Below are 17,111 nucleotides of genomic sequence, written 5' to 3'. Positions count from 1 at the left end.
TCCTCCTAACTGCACACTGGGACTGAGGGCAGACAACCCAGAAGCACAGCAGCTGCAGTAGTTGCCTTAATCGGGGAAAAGTTATTTGACTACTTCATCTGTAGGATGGAAAAGAGTTATCCACACACCTTCACACCTTGCTATGCTAGAAGTCTGTCTGAATAAAGAAAATATGGGAAAGTTCATAAAATTTCACATGTAGGGAGAAATCAGCATCCCCACAAAGAGCTGCCTGGTACAAGCAAGTAACATTTCTGGTGTCACTCATGTTCCCAGCCACAAGCACCAGCAGCGCTCTTGTGGGCAAGGGCCCTGAAGCTGGAGGTGGCTATTTGAAATGCAAGAATCACACATTACTACAATCTCCCCACCAGGTAATACATGTGTGTATATACCTGTGCGAACCTACTCACCTAAAGAGGCAAGTAGGAGAATTAGCAAAGCACTTAAACTGCACCTTAACTGGAGGAGGAAGGAGTCCATTGCAGGCGGAAAATATACATATAGAGAGAGAGAACCTTATATCCTCACACGGGTTCACCTCGGGGAAACTCACAGAGCCATGCTGGACACGGAGCCACCACCTCCATACCCCTCACCCGGAGGTCCTGTAGAGCTCTGTTGCCTCCCCACCTACTGCTCCACCTCACTGTAAAATACCTCAAGTCATCTTGGGCCAGAAACACACAGATGATACACAAGCCTTTGTCTCCTATAGACAAAAAATATGTATGGATATCTCCTATTTCATCTAACACTAAGCCAAAATTATCACCTGAAAGAAAAATCAGCTCATTAAAAATGAACCCAGACCAGACCCAGGTGGGTGAAGGAATTCATTTAATTCTACATGTTGTGTAATATCCTTTTGCTCTTGCTGAAAACTCCTGTCCCCCCAAACTAATGAAGTGCTTCACAGTTTCTTTTGTTCTTTCAAACAGAATTTGTAAATAGAACTAAAAATTTTAAAAATAAATAAATCAGAGTGAAACATGCGCTTATATAGTTGTTCATTCACCTCCTAGCAATATGAGTGACTGAGGGACTAAAACAATAAAGCAGGGGTTTTGCTGCCACCGTATGGTCATGGATACATGTAGACAGAGTTTTAAAATAGAAATGTTTATGCTTCTTCAGAATACATTGATTCATTAAGCTTATCATTTTTATGTGCTTCCTCCAGTTGAGGGTACTTGTACGAAGCCCATGATATGATTAAGTTCCCAGCCTGCCTGGTAGGTCTGCACTGGAGCTGAGCTGAATCCAGAGATTTCATGGTTCACCATGCACATGGGTGTCAGCACTAAGGTACACATTATTTTCAAAAACCCTCTTGAAAACTAAAACTAGCTTTTCAGCCACCTCAGGGCCCACATATCCAGTCAGTGACTCACTCTGGAGTGAAACCTGAAAGAGGAGGCAAGACCCACTGCCACACTAAGACCTTCAGAACAGTCCCTGGCATGGCTTGCACAAAGACAGGACAATGGCATGGCTGTTATGCCAGCGACTCTTCTCACCATCAGGCACTTACAGAGAGCAAGAAGTAAGCACATACCACAGAGGTAATTTTAAAAACCTTATTGGCATTTTGATTGTTACTAAGAAAAGTGCAAATCTTTGCTTTAGCTTGGCCAAACTCTGGAAAGAAAAAATACATCCTCTCTGGAAAACATGCTTTTGAAAGGTACACTATAAAGAAAAAGTTCTATGAAGAAACATCAAAATAAAAGAATGGATTAGCATCAAAGGTCTAGATCGTACTCTAGACTGACTGAAACCACCTTTACAAGCCATTACTGCCCTGCATATCATAACTCCATAACCCTAAAAATATTATAGACAGTATAACAAAATTGCATATCCTATGAACCCCAAAACTCTTCCTGTATTTTCTCTTTGAGGTGTAGATGAACAGCAGAGTAATTTGCTACTCCATTCTCCCATGTCTCATTAGTAGTAATTTTCATCATTTCTTTTGTATGTTACAGGAGCATTTCTTTCCCAACAGCTCTGGAAAAATATTGCAATGCATATTTCTCTCTTCTCAGAATACAGGAGTTTATGAAACCCTATGCAGTATTGTGTGCTGTGAAACTCAGCTCAAAACTTGGAAAACAAATCACAAAAGGCTGCTGTAGAAAACTCAATAGCAATATAGTCATCTCAGCAGGGAAAAACATACATCGTAATTTCTTTCTTTTTTATGGAATGTGAACAAGTTTATGTGATACTTAATTTTAAAAAGCTCTGTAAATGAATGGGGAAATTTTCCAGTGGTTTTATGTATTTGTGACAAATATTTCCAACAGCTGGTTCACAGAAGTCATTTCCAGCCCCTACTAATGAAGAATTACGCTGTCCGTTCTAGACAAATCAGTGTTCAGGGATGTGAAAAACATCACCACTGAGACCGAGAACTGACAAAAAGCTGTAATTTCAGAACAGTTAGAGAACAAGTATTAGGATGCTTCAACAATGTAATGTAAAACAGGTTATAATTAAAAAGTTTATTGCCTCTGTACATCATGAGAATATCATGACCCCATGATTTCATACCACTTAATAGATTAAAGGTACTGCCTCAGGCATTCAGTGTGCTATAGCATTAATCCTTGTCTGACATCAGTGAAGTGTAAAATGGATTGGTACGTGGAATGTACTATTTTTAGTGGAAATGGGCTCATTCTCATTACAATATCAACCTCACAATGTACTTGTCTCTTTGTCCCTCAGTGTAATTCACCAGACACAGGTACAGTTACACATCATTTTTCTTCAGTCTGCCTTAGAGGGAAAGATTTCTGAGACATGGTTACTCTAAAAAAAAATCTTACTTTAAGTTCAATAAGATAACCAAGCAATCTGTTTTAGGATGGGTTGATTGTGGAGTCCACACCAATCATCTCACCTAACATGAAAGACCATGTTCAACATTACCATTTGGGGTGGTTATTTTCAGCTGTCATTGACGTTTCTTGAACAAATTTCAAGAAAAAGATGGCCACAACAGCAGTCTGGATTCCAGAAAACCATTTAAAGTAACACTAATTACTGTCATGTATTTTACCTTAAAATTCTTCCATTGACATACATCAGTGCTTTATTGTGATGGTTTTGACCTCAGTGAAGAACTCATAGGAATCTTTTGCTCCCTCCCTTCCTATACCTGAGGCTTTCATCCCACCAAACGGCAAGTTCAGATCTCTAACAAGCCAGCAGTTGGTCCACACCAATCCGGATTGTAGCCTTCGTGCCACCCGATGAACGCGGCCTACATTGCTGGACCACACAGTAGCTGCAAGGCCATATTTCACACCATTGGCTCTTTTAACCACTTCCTCTTCTGTATCAAATGCTACCACACATGTCACAGGACCAAAGATCTCTTCTTGCATGCAACAAGATTCATCCTTGACTTCTGTAATAATGGTGGGCAACATGAAATAGCCTTTCTGGTTGCCAGCTGGGAGATCCAAGGAATCCACTCCCTCTCCGCAGAGGATTCTAGCCCCTTCGGCCTGAGCTTTCTTCACATAGCTCCTTACCTGAGGAAGCAGCAGGAAAACATCATTCCTAAAGAATACAACATTCTCAGAGTCCACCTCTCCAGTCTGGACAAATCAACAGGAGTCCAGGAATATATCCAATGGCATCACACTGCCATTACTTCCTTTCTAATGACAGAGGGTTATTCCCCAGTTTTTGTTGTTATGTTCCTATATAAACCTAGCAGGCACCACTGTCAGCCCTTCTCAGTAAGTATTCTCAAAAAGGTAGGACCCATGGTGAAAATACAAGTGGTCCTAGAACATCCCTCCCTTTTTCCAGGAGCTTGGGCAATTGTGCCGTGGTTCACTCATTTACTTTGAGTGATCTGTAATATTTTTTGACTTCACTATCCGGCTTATTAAATGTTTACACGCCAATAGAATGATGAAACCATGATGAAGTCTACAGAAAATTTCATCAATAAAGTTATTTCCATGACTGTTGTTATCATATGGTATACATTGGTTATGCTATTGATCATCTTCTGGTCCAAAATCATTTTCTCATTTATCTCCCTATAGAAAACCACAGAGATACCGCTGCACTTCTTTCTCTTTTTCTTCTCTTAAGCACCTTTGTAGGTTAGACTCGGAAGTCCTCTGTGGTACCACAGACGGAGGACCTCAAGCAGTGGGCGTTCCTACCACTCTACTTCACAATAGGCTGGTGAACATCCTGAGGCCTCAGGAAGAGGTTTGGCTTTCTCTCTCAGTCTGCGGTTTTCTGGAAGCTTCTTGTTTATACTGATCGTGTCAGATAGTTTGGGGACATGAGCATCTGCTGTCCTGAACTCTGTCTGAGACCACAAAAAATCATTTCATGTAAGCCACTGAAGCAGACAGCATTTAACTGTGCACTCTCAGCTCTCTAAACCCATGCAATTCCAAATTCCTGCTGGCATTCCTAGGCAACTGCGCTTGTAGCCACCAGAATGTGCAGAGTGATATAAAAATAAGACTTTTACCTCAGCCATTAACTGATGAGGCAAATAAGTGATCTCAGCAAATGCACTATTAAAATACATGAAAATGTTGCTGAGCTGTAACATTGGTCAGTATAAATTCATGACTTAGACATACTCATTTTGACTTATTTCACTTCAAATGGGAAAATTTGTTATTTTAAATTATTTTCCCCATGCAGTTGATTTTTCCAGAGTAACCACGTTATCCCAGGCCACAGGCAACAGAAACTTTACCAAACAAATACCTTATATTGGCTTTGAATCCTAATCCCTTGCATCTAATCTTGGAGAGGACATGGCATACACCTCTAAAAGCACCTTCTCTAATCCACTAAAAAATTAAACAAGATCGGGTGAACTCCATGTAACATCACCTTTTCTAGATGCTCTTTACTTATTAGTGCTCCCATGTCGACTGTAGGATCTGAGGGGCTCCCAACCTTCCACTTCTTGGCCTCTGCTACAAACCTCTTCACAAACTCATTGTATATACCCCTCTGAACAAAGATCCTGGAGGTGCAGAGACAGATCTCACCCTATCAAAACAAGCAAACAAAATCAGTTCATATTACATTGTATAACTCACAGGTTTTAGAAGTTACTTCCCAGAATAAGACTTGGGTCCCTGCAGCCTCAGGAGTGCAAACTACAATCACCAACACTGCAAAGCAGGATTTTTCCAAGATCAAAAAGGAAGAGAAAAAAAAAAAAAAAAAAAAAAAGACAGTACAGTAATAACAGGATTGTTCAGTCACTTACTAACCCAAGCAGATCTGATTTTTTCATTGATTACATGCCATCTTCCCTAACATTTTTCATAGAAAATGTGATTTCCATTTCTGAATGATCTTTTTCTTCCTTCCCTGAAAATGCCTTCCTGATGCCAGGCTATTTTTTTCTGAATGCTAGCCCTGATGTGATTTCATGGCTTTGGTGATCTCTCCTGAGGATGGTGAAGAAGAAACAGGAACACTGGTAGAATCTGAGGGGAGTCTCCTAATTAAATTCCAACAAAAGTTTTCCACTTAACTTGCAGGAAGGAATTTAAAGCAACTGCTTCCTGGGAGGATAAACAATATATCTATTTTGAGAGGTGTAAGGCCACTTTGTTACCTCTTATGCAGAGCCCTAGGAAGAGCACTTTTTGTTTCCCTGTTTCTGGAATAATGAAAATATTTTCATATTTTTCCACTTGGGGTTTGCTCATAACACAGAATCTGGAAAAAGCCCTTGACAATTTAGGATTTGGATTCAAAGGTATGCACATGTGTGCACACTCTCAGACACATGTAGACCTCCTGCTGCAAATGCAGAGTACAGAGGTGAGAGGCACCTGGTTGGCAAAGCTGGACCGCAGGGTTGTGGGGATGCATTGGCTCAAGTTGGCATCATCGAAGACGATTGCGGGGTTTTTGCCTCCCAGCTCCAGAGAAAGCTTTTTGCAGTGTGGGGCGCTCTTCTCCGTGATCCGCTGGGCTGTGAGCGTGCTTCCCGTGAAGGAGATGAGGGGGACGTCGGGATGGCAGACGAGGGCTTCTCCCGCCTTGGCGCCCGTTCCAAACACCACGTTCACTACCCCGTGGGGCATCCCTCGTGAGAAGAGAGGCACAAAGTGATCACACCCTTTCCCTTGCTCTGTAGGTTTCTGTTGTCTATGTTTTGTTCTTGGAGTTCAAAAATTACTAAAGAAAAAAGATGACCCTCAACTTAGGCAGCAGCTGACATGCGTGGTCATGGGTTAAACAATAAAAGCCATTCCACTCGTCAGCTTGCCTGACATCCATCATCAGTGACCCAATTTTCAGTTATTCTGTAATAGGGAAGAAGCAGTTTTCCTCCCAGTTTTTTTCTTAAAAGCACACCAAATGCAACCATGAGAATCACCAAGTGCTGATTCTCATCATCTTCCACTCTTGTGGTTCCTCTGCTGGCATCATGGACATAGGAAATTCTCAAGGGGAGAGCAGGAGTGGAGAGGGAGACATGGGAAGACTTCTTCATGAGAAGATAGTGGAAAAAAATAGGGAAATAGCTGGGGTGGAGAGATGGAGTAGTATGATCACAGGGAGAGCTTTTCACTCTCCAGTGCAATAATCAGTTACAGTAAAACATCTTTCCCAAATTTTTTAAGCACTCTGATTTCTGCAACAGAAATGGTGCAGCGAGTCCACACAATTCATCCAGCCTAACACATTAAGGGATTTACCTGCTTTCTCCAAGAGTTTGCACATCATCCAAGCTGTAACAGATGTCATCTCGCTTGGTTTGGCAACTACAGTATTTCCACACGCAATGGCAGGAGCTATTTTCCAGGTCAACAAATACAGTGGCAAATTCCAAGGGCTGATTAAACCAGCTACAAGAAAAAAAAAAAAAAAAAGGCAGGAGTTCAGTCTAATGGGATACAAAACTTGATCCTGTAACCTCAAGCAGTTATAAAACAGTTCAGACTTATGAAGGGAATCTAGCTATGGCTTGCATTTCCAGACAATTGCACAATAAAGCCTCACAGGCAGATAATTTTAAAAGATCTGTGCAAATGATCCTAAAGGTGATCAACCAGACTCTGAGTTTTGCTGCTTATTTGGGACAGAATCATATTCACAACTGCTTTTCAGGGTTTTCTAGGAACATTAAGGCAAAGCCATAAAAGCTATTTACATCAACTGGTCCGTGGTAACATTTTGTGTTAGCCTAGATCACTCTTGCTTTATGCTACTCTTTGGAGACTTTTTCTTTTTCTTTTTCTTTTTTTTTTTTTTCTTTTTAAACACAGCACATATTTTCCTAATAAATTTTGGCCTAGCTTATGAATGCCAAAGTTTATCAATGTGCTAACCGCTGTTTCAACAAATTGCTGAATTACCAGATTTTTTTTTCAGTAACTGCCTTTGGGAATACTTCTACTTTACATATTAATAGAAAATGAAAGGAAAAAAAAATCTGTAATTGTTAGGTGTGACTGCTCATAAAAGCCACAGGATTCCTCACTGTTTGACTGAGTAGATGTAGGAATGGGGCTTAAGAAGGAGTGAATTTTATGAGCAATTTCACCAGAAGGACTTTTGTTCTCCATTGCTCATGTAAACTTTATAAAGGGTCCCCTAGCTTAGCCGCTTTTTTTTTTTTTTGAGCAATTTAAACGTGAATTTGGAACATTTATACCTAATTATTTAAAATTAATAATGGAGTCCTCGCCACTCCATCGCTCGTAAAGTGGGCCCAGGCACTTTGTGAAGCAAGAGCATCATCTAGTGGCCCAGCAGAGCAGCTCCCCGGCTCGAAGCCCACCCGTGCCCCGACTGAGATGTGACGTTGTGAGCTGCTGCTGCTTTATTTCAATGGCAAAGTATCATAACTGAATTTACACGGAGCGGCTCAGGATTTAGCAGCCTAGTCACGTTTAGCATGCAGCCAGGAAACAATAAATGCTATCTTTGGGAAAAAAGTCCCGGTTGTCTGACGCAGGCACTGCCCAGTTTTGGGGGTTTCAGGAGCACCGCACCAACTCCCACGGGCTCCCGTGAGGTGTAATGCACGCAGCCCAGGCTTGCCATCTCGGTGCACTCTGTGGTGTGATGGAGGATAGACGAGGCAAAGAACCGGAGGTTGTACACGGCCCGGGGGATGTCCACCGTTCTAGCAAACGTAATAGTTTTTCCTGAAACAAAACCAAGAACATTGCTGTGTTATCACGAGCAGAAAATAGCTACTCTAAACACCACTGAGCTTTAAACTGTGCTCTGAAAACTGTGGTTTGCATGTTCTGGGGGGAAATGCCTTTTGTCCTGCACCCAAGTAATCCCCGACACAGCATAATCATCATCAATAAGAGCTCCCCTGGAATGCGTAACAGCTCAAGTCAACGCTTTGCAAGTCAGAGAAGCAAACCTTCAAATGCCACAGGAACCCAAAATCAGGAACTTCTACAAAATTCATGCACATCTACACCAGTTTGCACCAACAGCTCACATATACTAAAAATCTGGACCATGTCCTCTATTTCAGTACTCATCAACACACTGTATTTGAGATCAACAGATCACATTTTTACCCTGATCCTTTGACTCTGCTTGGGCAAATTCTTCCAGGTCATGTTCAATCAGGTCTGCCAATTTGTTCATGAGCCGAGATCTTTCCAATGGACTTTTTGAGGACCAAACTGGGAAGGCATCTTTGGCAGCTCTGACTGCAGCTTCCACCTAAAAAAAAGCAAAAGAGCAGTGGTGAATATTAATCAAAGGCCTTAGAGATCATATCAATCAATCAGACCTGCTCATATTTGAGAGGTTAATAATACAAACCACATTGCTGGGAACACTGCATCTCTTCAGAGTTGTGACAATTGATAGCTTCTCCATTTCCATTTTCTCAAGACATTATCCCATAACTCAAAAAATGCTATTGACAGTTTCTTTTCTTGATACAGCATTTCACTCTAACTCTGGCTTTTCTCTAAACTTGTGGGCAACCCTCCAGGACTGGAGGAAGTGTCAGGCCAGTCACCTGGCACCAGCAAGCGCCACTGGTCCAACGCATGCAGAATCTGGTTTCTCATGGGGGAAGGTACAAGAGTTTTCTGGAGCAAATGCAGCCTCAGTTTGAATATCCACAGTCTGGCCTTGCAACACAGGACATGAGCAATGAAAGTAAGGGGTTGTGGAAGGAAAAGACTGAGTGCCCTGCTAAACTCTGATTTCCTCTCCCTTTTCCCCAGTTGGTTCAAGCAAGGACTGAGAACATGCCTATGGAAGAGCCACTCAGAGAAAAAAATTATTCTTACCTGATCACAGCTGGAAACTCAATAGTGTCCCCACATTAGAAAGGAGCACTATTTATTATTATATTTTTAAACTCTTCTGTTTTAGTTATTTCTCTCATTAAATACCTAGTGAAGTCTACAGATGTGAAGAAAAAAAATAATAATCACTATATGCATGTATGTTGATGCTAGACATAAGCTAGCTAAGACTACCAAAAAGGACCAGTGACTTACTGTGTGAGGTCAAAACTGTGATTTGCAGTACTGGAAACGTGAAATGTCTTCTTCCTTTCTTTCTTCCCATTACCCATTCTAAATTTGCTCCCCCAGCTGACTTAACACATTTATAACTGACATGTATTTCTGTCTGCTGATCCTCTGAAATTTGGGAAGAGTCCAGAAGGTTCACTGACTCAGCCTTAAGCACGGGGAGCAAGAGCTTTGTGCACAAAGTTAGTTTGCTGTTAGTTTGCTGTCGCCTAGGAGCAGTTCGCTGCTGCTGAGGTGTTTTGGCTGGCAGCAGGCCTGAGCTTCACATCCCACTGCCCTTCTGTGATGCTGCTCTGCAGCACGGCTGGAGGAGGCACAGCACAAACACATTCACAATAGGGCTCCCTCCAACCCTGATGGAGCAGCAGTACTAAACACCAGCCAGCCAGGCTGGCAGCAAACTCCTGTGGCTTTTTTGCTGTTGTTGTTTAAATCAGTTGAAAGCAGAAATGCTGAGGCACTAAGGAGCCTACTCCTGTTCTTACCCCTGCCATCAAAGTGGTTCCAAACAGCGTTCATCAATATGGTGATAGGCACTTTATAAATATAAATATATTATTTTATTATAAACACATAATATTTTATAATTATAATGAAACAAAAGTTATATATATTATCATTTTTATTATATAAACACTATATTTATATTTAAATATAAAACAATAGTGGCTGTTTTGCTGGTGTTTTCCCTGAGACGTACATAGTTTCTGCATGGTCCTTCAGCCTGACTTTTCTGAATACTGGCAGGATACCAGCATTTTTCTAAAGTAGAACAGGCTTCAAACCATTAAAATTCAACAGAAAGCTCTCTCCCCCATCAATCTTTTTCTCTGGGCACTTAAGGTAGTTACCTGGGTCTATTGATTTATAAGTGGGTCCATCCGGATGCTGTTTACCAGTCTCCCAGATTGCTAAAATGGCTACCAACAGCCTTCCATATTTTAATTAAATGCACTATTTCATATTTTTTGATTATATATCACTTAATTGCTTCTACTGCCTAACATATGCATCAAGGTGGGCTTTTAGCCAAAGCTTAGTTGATTTCCCATAATTTTTGCTCAAAAATTTCTTCAGCTTTGTGTAACCTAACCAAGTACTTAACCAGGAGGATGTCGATGTAATATAAATTAGATGATTCTGGCCTCTGCTGATGTTGTCACAGCATTGGACATGAACAGGAGAAATTATAGACTTCCTCAAAATAAGAGACAGTGTTTGAGGGACAGGATGTTAGTGGTCTGGAGGCCAGACTGGGAGATAAACCAGCTCAGACAAGGTCATTCAGATCATTGGCTAAGCCCACAAACCCAGACTCTACCCTTTCGATTGTAGTTCAACCACCAAGCTTCTGGAGTACGGCCAAAGCAGGCCTGGGAAAGGGGAACTGCAGCTTCTGGAGTGAGTCAGGTGTGGAAGGCAGGCTACCCTGAAAAGGTTCATCCTCTGTGAAACGATACCACCTTCACTAATTAACTTGTTCTTCCACCCTCCTGTCATTAGGTGCCATTGTGGTGCTGCTTCTCATCTGTCCTCTCCTCTGCTGTCTTTTCCACCTGGTGCTGCAATGCTCCAAGAGAGGGCTGATGTGAAAGGAAGACTATCTGCATTTTTAACCCTCCAGCAAGTTTAAAAGGAAGAAGTCACATTTTCATGGACAGCAGAAGATAAAATTAGCTAAGGAAGGAATGAAGTGACAATAGACTAGTCTAAAAAAGCAACAGAGAAAAAAAAAAGAAAAAAAGGCTCATACAGAAGTAGTAAGAGGGAGCACAGATTAAGCAGTTACCTAGTTTGACTAGCAAAAAGAAGTGAAGAAAGTCAAGCCATAACGAAGACACGCATAAGAATTCAGCTATGAACTTGTGTCTGAAACACTTCCTTCTGCTTTCCTCTCCTGCACAAGAAAGGGGCAGAAAGAACACACTTTAAAGCTATCATAAAAGGTTCACATCAAAATACCCAAAACCGCCCTGGGGAGGACATTATGCATACTTTCCCTATGGGAAGATGCATAGGAGCAAGATTCTTTAAAGAGAGATTTTTTTTTTTTTTTAGACATTTTTCCTAGGCCTAATTAGCAATCATCACCCTGTCTTTTGGAGATAAAGGGCATCTGTTCAGCCTGCATCGTGGTTTTGGCAGAAACCAGCTAACCTGGCCCCTGCAGCTGACCTGGTGTTGAATACCATGGCCAGCAATGGGTTTCCCCTCTGTCTCCATTCTCTGTCCTAACTTTCCACTAAAACCAACCAGAAAATCTCCAACAAGATATTGAGCCTTGCGAGAGAAACACAAATTCTTCATTGAACCTGGACTTAGATGCTTATTTTGAAATCTCTAGGTATCCTCTAAGCAGTCTGTGATTGCACTTTCTCCTCCAGCACATTCCACTAGTCACCAGCGGAAGCCAGCTCTGCAAAGCCCGATCTTTTTATATAGCTGTCTAACAGCAGGAGCAAAGCACTTGCTGACTTTACAGGACCCAAACACTATGCACAATCCCCAAGCTGAAAGAGAAACACCATTGTTCTTCACATATATTTGAACTACAGCTCCAGCATGGCCAGTAGCCTAGTTTTGTTAAGTTGCTCTGGCATTCTCACATCTCTCTTGTTTTTATGATTCTGCAAACAGGAAGATTTGCACCTGCACATCAAAGAGAAGTCTTTTCAGGCATAAAGGTTAGAGTGAACTTACACAGATGTATTCTAGCAAACCCAACCTGTTACACTTTAACCCTTGGTCATCAGCATCTAGCAAATATTTACTCAATTGAAATTACAGTGCAAAGGTTTCTGCTGAAAGAAGCAAGATGTCAACAGGGCTGAAATGCAAGTGGAAGGAACAGTACACACAGTAGCAGTTTGTTTTTTTAAAAAATAAATGTTTTGAAAATGAAAATGCAGTACGCTACTAGTGACTGTTTTCCAAGCCTTCGAGCCTTTTGTATTATGTTATCTTTTCCGGTTGTTTCTCTCCATCTCAAACCTGAAGCAATATGGTAGACACTTCTAGGTCCCTTATAAAGCAGCAGCAATGACACTGCAGCTCGCCCGATGAACGTTATGTTACCCTTCTACACTAGAATACATTCAAGGTACCCAGAGACATTCATCCCACCAGAGAGCACAGGTCTAGGACGCATTATGTTGATGCAGAGGACAGACTGCTTCATCAGGAAATGTACACTCGCTGCAGCTTTTTTTTTTTTTTTTTATGACACCTCAGGGGAAGAGCCAGAATGTCAAAATCCTTTTAAATGACAACTGCAAACGATCAAGACACAAATGTAGAACCCTGTATACAGTGCCTCTAAGTTTGTTTACATTGGCTTAGGTTCTAGCCTGTAATTTTTTAATAGCAAAATGAAAAAAAAAAAAAAAGTATTTGCTGCCACAGCAATAAATTAGTGTTACAACACAATCAAGAACTTACTCATTTAAACCTTAAAGTCTTCAGCATTTATTTTTTTGATCTCTCACCTTCCAACTTCTCCCACTCACGATACGCATTTAACATTTCTACCTCTCTGTGCCCTTGGATAGTACTCACCTCTTCCTTGCCACTGTCTGGCACCCTGCAATAGACATCTCCCGTGGATGGATTATAGGAGTCTATGTAGGAGGAACAAGGAACAAATTTGCCAGCTATAAAGTTTTCCAGCACTAAGAGAGCCTTTGAGTGAGCCATTGTTAGCTGCTTGCTTCATCAGCGATTTTTTCCTAAGAGGTGTCAATTTAGATTTGTAGTTCTGTAAGTATTTGCACAGCAAGTTTGAACTCCTCCCCTCTCTCTCCGTCTTCCCTGCATTGCTCGTTCATAAGTCAGATGAAACTCCGGCAACAACAGAAACAAAGAGTGAACGGGGGAAAATTACTATTTCTGTGACTTCCCCCACCCCAGGAGCTGAAGCAGGGAGGCAGGATCAGATTAAGATCTGTGAAGAGAGTTCCTTTCTCTTACGGGAAAAAAGCACTGAAGAAGGGGAGAAAAAAAATTGCTCACAGGAAAATTTCTCCGTTTTTCAAGCTAGTCTGCAGAAAGTCCTTCTGCAACAGCTATACAAAATAATTCAAGATTCAAATACTTAGCCAGGGACCTACTCCTTCCCATCAGTAAACACAGAGAAAAGACAGTTGTACTAGCTTGTCTGCAGCTCACGTTTACTGCTTTATCATCAGTGCTTGTGCTTGTAACCTCCAAAACAATTGCTCTGCTAAGATAACATTTTAAACATAAGAAACTCAATATTTTCCTCAAACTAAGCAATACAAGCGAGTGCCACTTCAATTAAAAACTGTTGAGATGCACAATCCTGCCTGGTACACTTTGTGGCACGTTGTCAGAAACCCACTCTAAAAAAGAACAAGACACCTGCTTTCATATTTTGTCTTTCCTAGCTATTCCAGTGGAAAGTATCTTACTATAGAGAAGCCTATTATATAAAATTAAATTTTGCTTCAACTTCCCAAGAACCTCAACTTCCCAGTAGCAGCTGTCTAAAACATATTTTTCTCCAAGAAAGAACACTTAGACTATCAAATGGCTCTAATATTGCATGCCATCTCTTTGCACTCCACACTTACTCAAACTGCTACACCCATATTGAAGAGCAGAATGCCTATTTCTTCAACGAAGAAAGGCTCAGAGAGCTGGAGATGTTCAGCCTGGAGAAGGGAAGGCTCTTGGATGACCTTACTGCAGCTTTTCAATACTTAATGGGGGCTTATAAAAAAGATGGAGAGCAACTTTTTGCTTGGGCAGACAATGACAGGACAAGGGAGATTGGTTTTCAACTACAAGAGGGGAGCTTTAGATTAGAGGTTAGGAGGAAGGTTCACTCAGAGGGAGGAGAGGCACTGGAACAGGTTGCCCAGAGAAGTTGTGGATGCCCCCCATGGCAGGGGGGATGGAACTAAGCGATCTTTAAGGTCTCTTGGTCTCTTCCAACTCAAGCCATTCTGTGATCACCAGGAGATTGTGGACATCTCAATCAGCAGCCTAGAAAGTTTTTGAAACCTAGACCACAGCCAAGCCATAAAATTTCTCTTGGATCAACACAAATCTTGATTGAATAAAGGTGATATGGCTCTGTTGCCCAACAACAGATCTTTTATTCATCAACCAATTGGAGCCTCTGGGGAAGGGTTCAATCCAGTGTCGAAAGGTAGCGCCGTCATGTTGAAACTGGATTAGGTAATATCTCTGGCTCTCCCAAGCTACACAGGGGGAAAGCATGTCCTAGCTTTTCTGCAGTCACAGAATACAGAGTACCAAAATTTATGGCAACTATGTGTGAGAAGGGTTATCAGAGGTTCATTCCATATCACACTTCCTTGTCTACAAGCAGCAAGGAACTTACCAAAGTCTTAAAACTGAAGACATATTCTTCTGCTTGCAGCACCTCAGAAGGCCCCCAACATAAAATCAACCTTAACATTTTCTAGGACTGAACACAAGTTCAAATGGAACAAGTTCAAAACAGGAGCTTGTCAGTATGCACTTCTGGAATCTTACAAGTGCACTGAAACATTCATGATTGGCATGTTGAAACTGCTACATATTTAAATGCAATTTCTGGACTATGAGAAGATGTACTAAATAGTGATATATCATAAACTTCAGTTTTGGCAATAACAGCTTTCACGTATTCATAGGATGTGGCATTATTCATTTCCACATAATGTATCTCTAATACTTCTACAAACATGCATGCAGCAAGGAGTAAAATTTATATATGTGGTCAAGTATAACAAATACCTGCTGAACTGGGGCTAAAGCGTGCAATTACAAAACAGGCTACCTTTCACTTGTGTGGAAAGAGTAGGTATGAACCAGCACAAATGCATGACTTTGAACAAAATAACAATCATAGGTTTCTTGTGTTTACTATGCAGAACACAGCTTTACAAGCTTCAGTTAAACCAAGTGACTGATGCATTCAGCTGAGTACTCTAGTTCTTTCCCCCACGCTGTGATCAAACCAGAGTTCTCTCCGTGCTGCACCTGTGTACATTTCCTGGAGTTCCTGAGGACCTCTCACAAAAAAAACAACCACATGCCTTCCAAACTGTGGTAAAGGGGAGTTGTCCTGAGTTTATTCTGGAGATGGCAGAACCCTATAGAACTCTCGTCAGTTGGGTGGCTTCACCTGCCCCCTGCCTGAAAAGCGGGAAGGAGTTACAGGCTTCAGTAACCAAAACAATCTGGCTTCAGCATATATCTCAAGATTGAACTCCCAGCTTTTGTTCAAAAGAGTACTACATCTGGGTGAAAAGGATGTATACGCACAGTAGCTGCACTAAGAAGCAGCAGGAGAAAAGCTGAAATTATTTCCAGAGAAAGACAAGCCACTTGCCAGTTTTGCATTTTAGTCTGCAAGTTTATACTGAAATTTATGAATTATGGAAAGCAAAGAAAGATTTAAAAGGATTTAGAAGTGCCTAAGTAAGAAAAAAATCAGAGAGTCAAAATTATGCTCTAAGTTATTTTATTAATTTTACATTTTAAAAAATAAAATTAGCCAATGTTGGCACAGCTTCCACTACACAGCAAAAGAAACTTTTTTTTTTTTTAAATAAGTTTTGGGACAGGAAAAACAATCCTGTGACAACACTACATGCCAGTCTCTTGGAACCAGAGTAGATAGTTCTTTTTTCCCTGAATACGCATTCAATTCAAACCTCAAAATATATTAGACCAATAAAGTTACTTTACTGAATTAATGTGCAGCAAAAAAAGCAAATCAAAGAAAATATGTAAACAATTTATGTCTGGAAGTAAGAAGTTTGTTTCGTGATGATTCACTTCTTTTTTTCTCTAATTCAACTTTCTAAGATTTTTCCATCAAGCTCTTTAAGGGGTAAATTCCACATGGAGTAATACATGGACTCTTGTGATCACTAAGTGCAACATTAGCAACTTCTTGTCAGTTGGCATCTTGTTCTGTAGTGGGAGAGACTGATGAAGGGCTCCCCAGAAGTCTAATACAAAGTAACTTTCGTCACCATCTTCTATCCCCAAATTAATTGCACTTGTTCCTTCAGCTGAAGTAACTGGATTCTTAAACAGATGTTTGGTTATCTGATTGCATTTTGGTTGGATTATGGAAGTTCTGGCACCACTGTCATTCTTTAATCTAAAAATAAAAGCAAATGGAAGAAAAACTGGTGAAAAATGAAGTACTAATTGTAAAATGATCACCTCTTTTTAAAGTGGTACTGTTAAACATGGGAAAAATAATTCCTTTTGCTCTGAAATTCTCTGGAACAAGTTTACAAGGACTAAAATAGTAACACCTAAACAACAGTTTAGTCCCCAGTTCCACAAATATTTAGATCTATGATGTCTGATATCACCCCACTCACTTCAAATTACATTTAGTTAAAAAAAAAAAAGAGAGAGGGAAGGAGGGAGAGAGAGAAAGGGAGGGAAGGGGAGAGAGAGAAGTGCAAGATCAAAGCCCTCATTCTGGATCCTACTTAAAACCAGATACCATTAAAGCACCGAGCCTCTGGTAGACCAGAGAGAAGCCTGAAATTTTCAAGCTCTAATTGCACA

At 40.9% G+C, this 17,111-nt stretch overlaps 2 protein-coding genes across 3 annotated transcripts in view; both read right to left on the bottom strand.

Annotated features, from left to right (window-relative positions):
* Positions 1-2,466: 2,466 nt before the first annotated feature.
* ALDH8A1 (aldehyde dehydrogenase 8 family member A1) lies at positions 2,467-13,357 on the bottom strand. The gene is made up of 7 exons (XM_080583802.1): positions 13,104-13,357; positions 8,571-8,718; positions 8,022-8,177; positions 6,723-6,872; positions 5,850-6,106; positions 4,891-5,052; positions 2,467-3,548 (listed from the first exon to the last, which is right to left on the bottom strand). The coding sequence occupies exons 1-7, from the start codon at positions 13,239-13,241 to the stop codon at positions 3,096-3,098; spliced, it is 1,464 nt and encodes a 487-aa protein (XP_080439928.1). The 5' UTR covers positions 13,242-13,357; the 3' UTR covers positions 2,467-3,095.
* Positions 13,358-16,024: 2,667 nt separating this feature from the next.
* HBS1L (HBS1 like translational GTPase) overlaps positions 16,025-17,111 on the bottom strand; it is a 60,014-nt gene continuing 58,927 nt past the window's right edge. For both annotated transcript variants that reach the window (XM_080583799.1, XM_080583800.1), the window contains exon 18: positions 16,025-16,689. In XM_080583799.1, coding sequence (XP_080439925.1) covers positions 16,678-16,689 — 12 coding nt within the window. In that variant the 3' untranslated portion in view covers positions 16,025-16,677. The remainder of the gene's footprint in view (positions 16,690-17,111) is intronic.

This window comes from Anser brachyrhynchus, assembly GCF_964034855.1.
Source record: "Anser brachyrhynchus genome assembly, chromosome: 3".
NCBI lineage: Eukaryota > Metazoa > Chordata > Aves > Anseriformes > Anatidae > Anser > Anser brachyrhynchus.
Note: the sequence above shows the minus strand (reverse complement) of the source record. Positions and strands in the feature narration are given on the sequence as shown.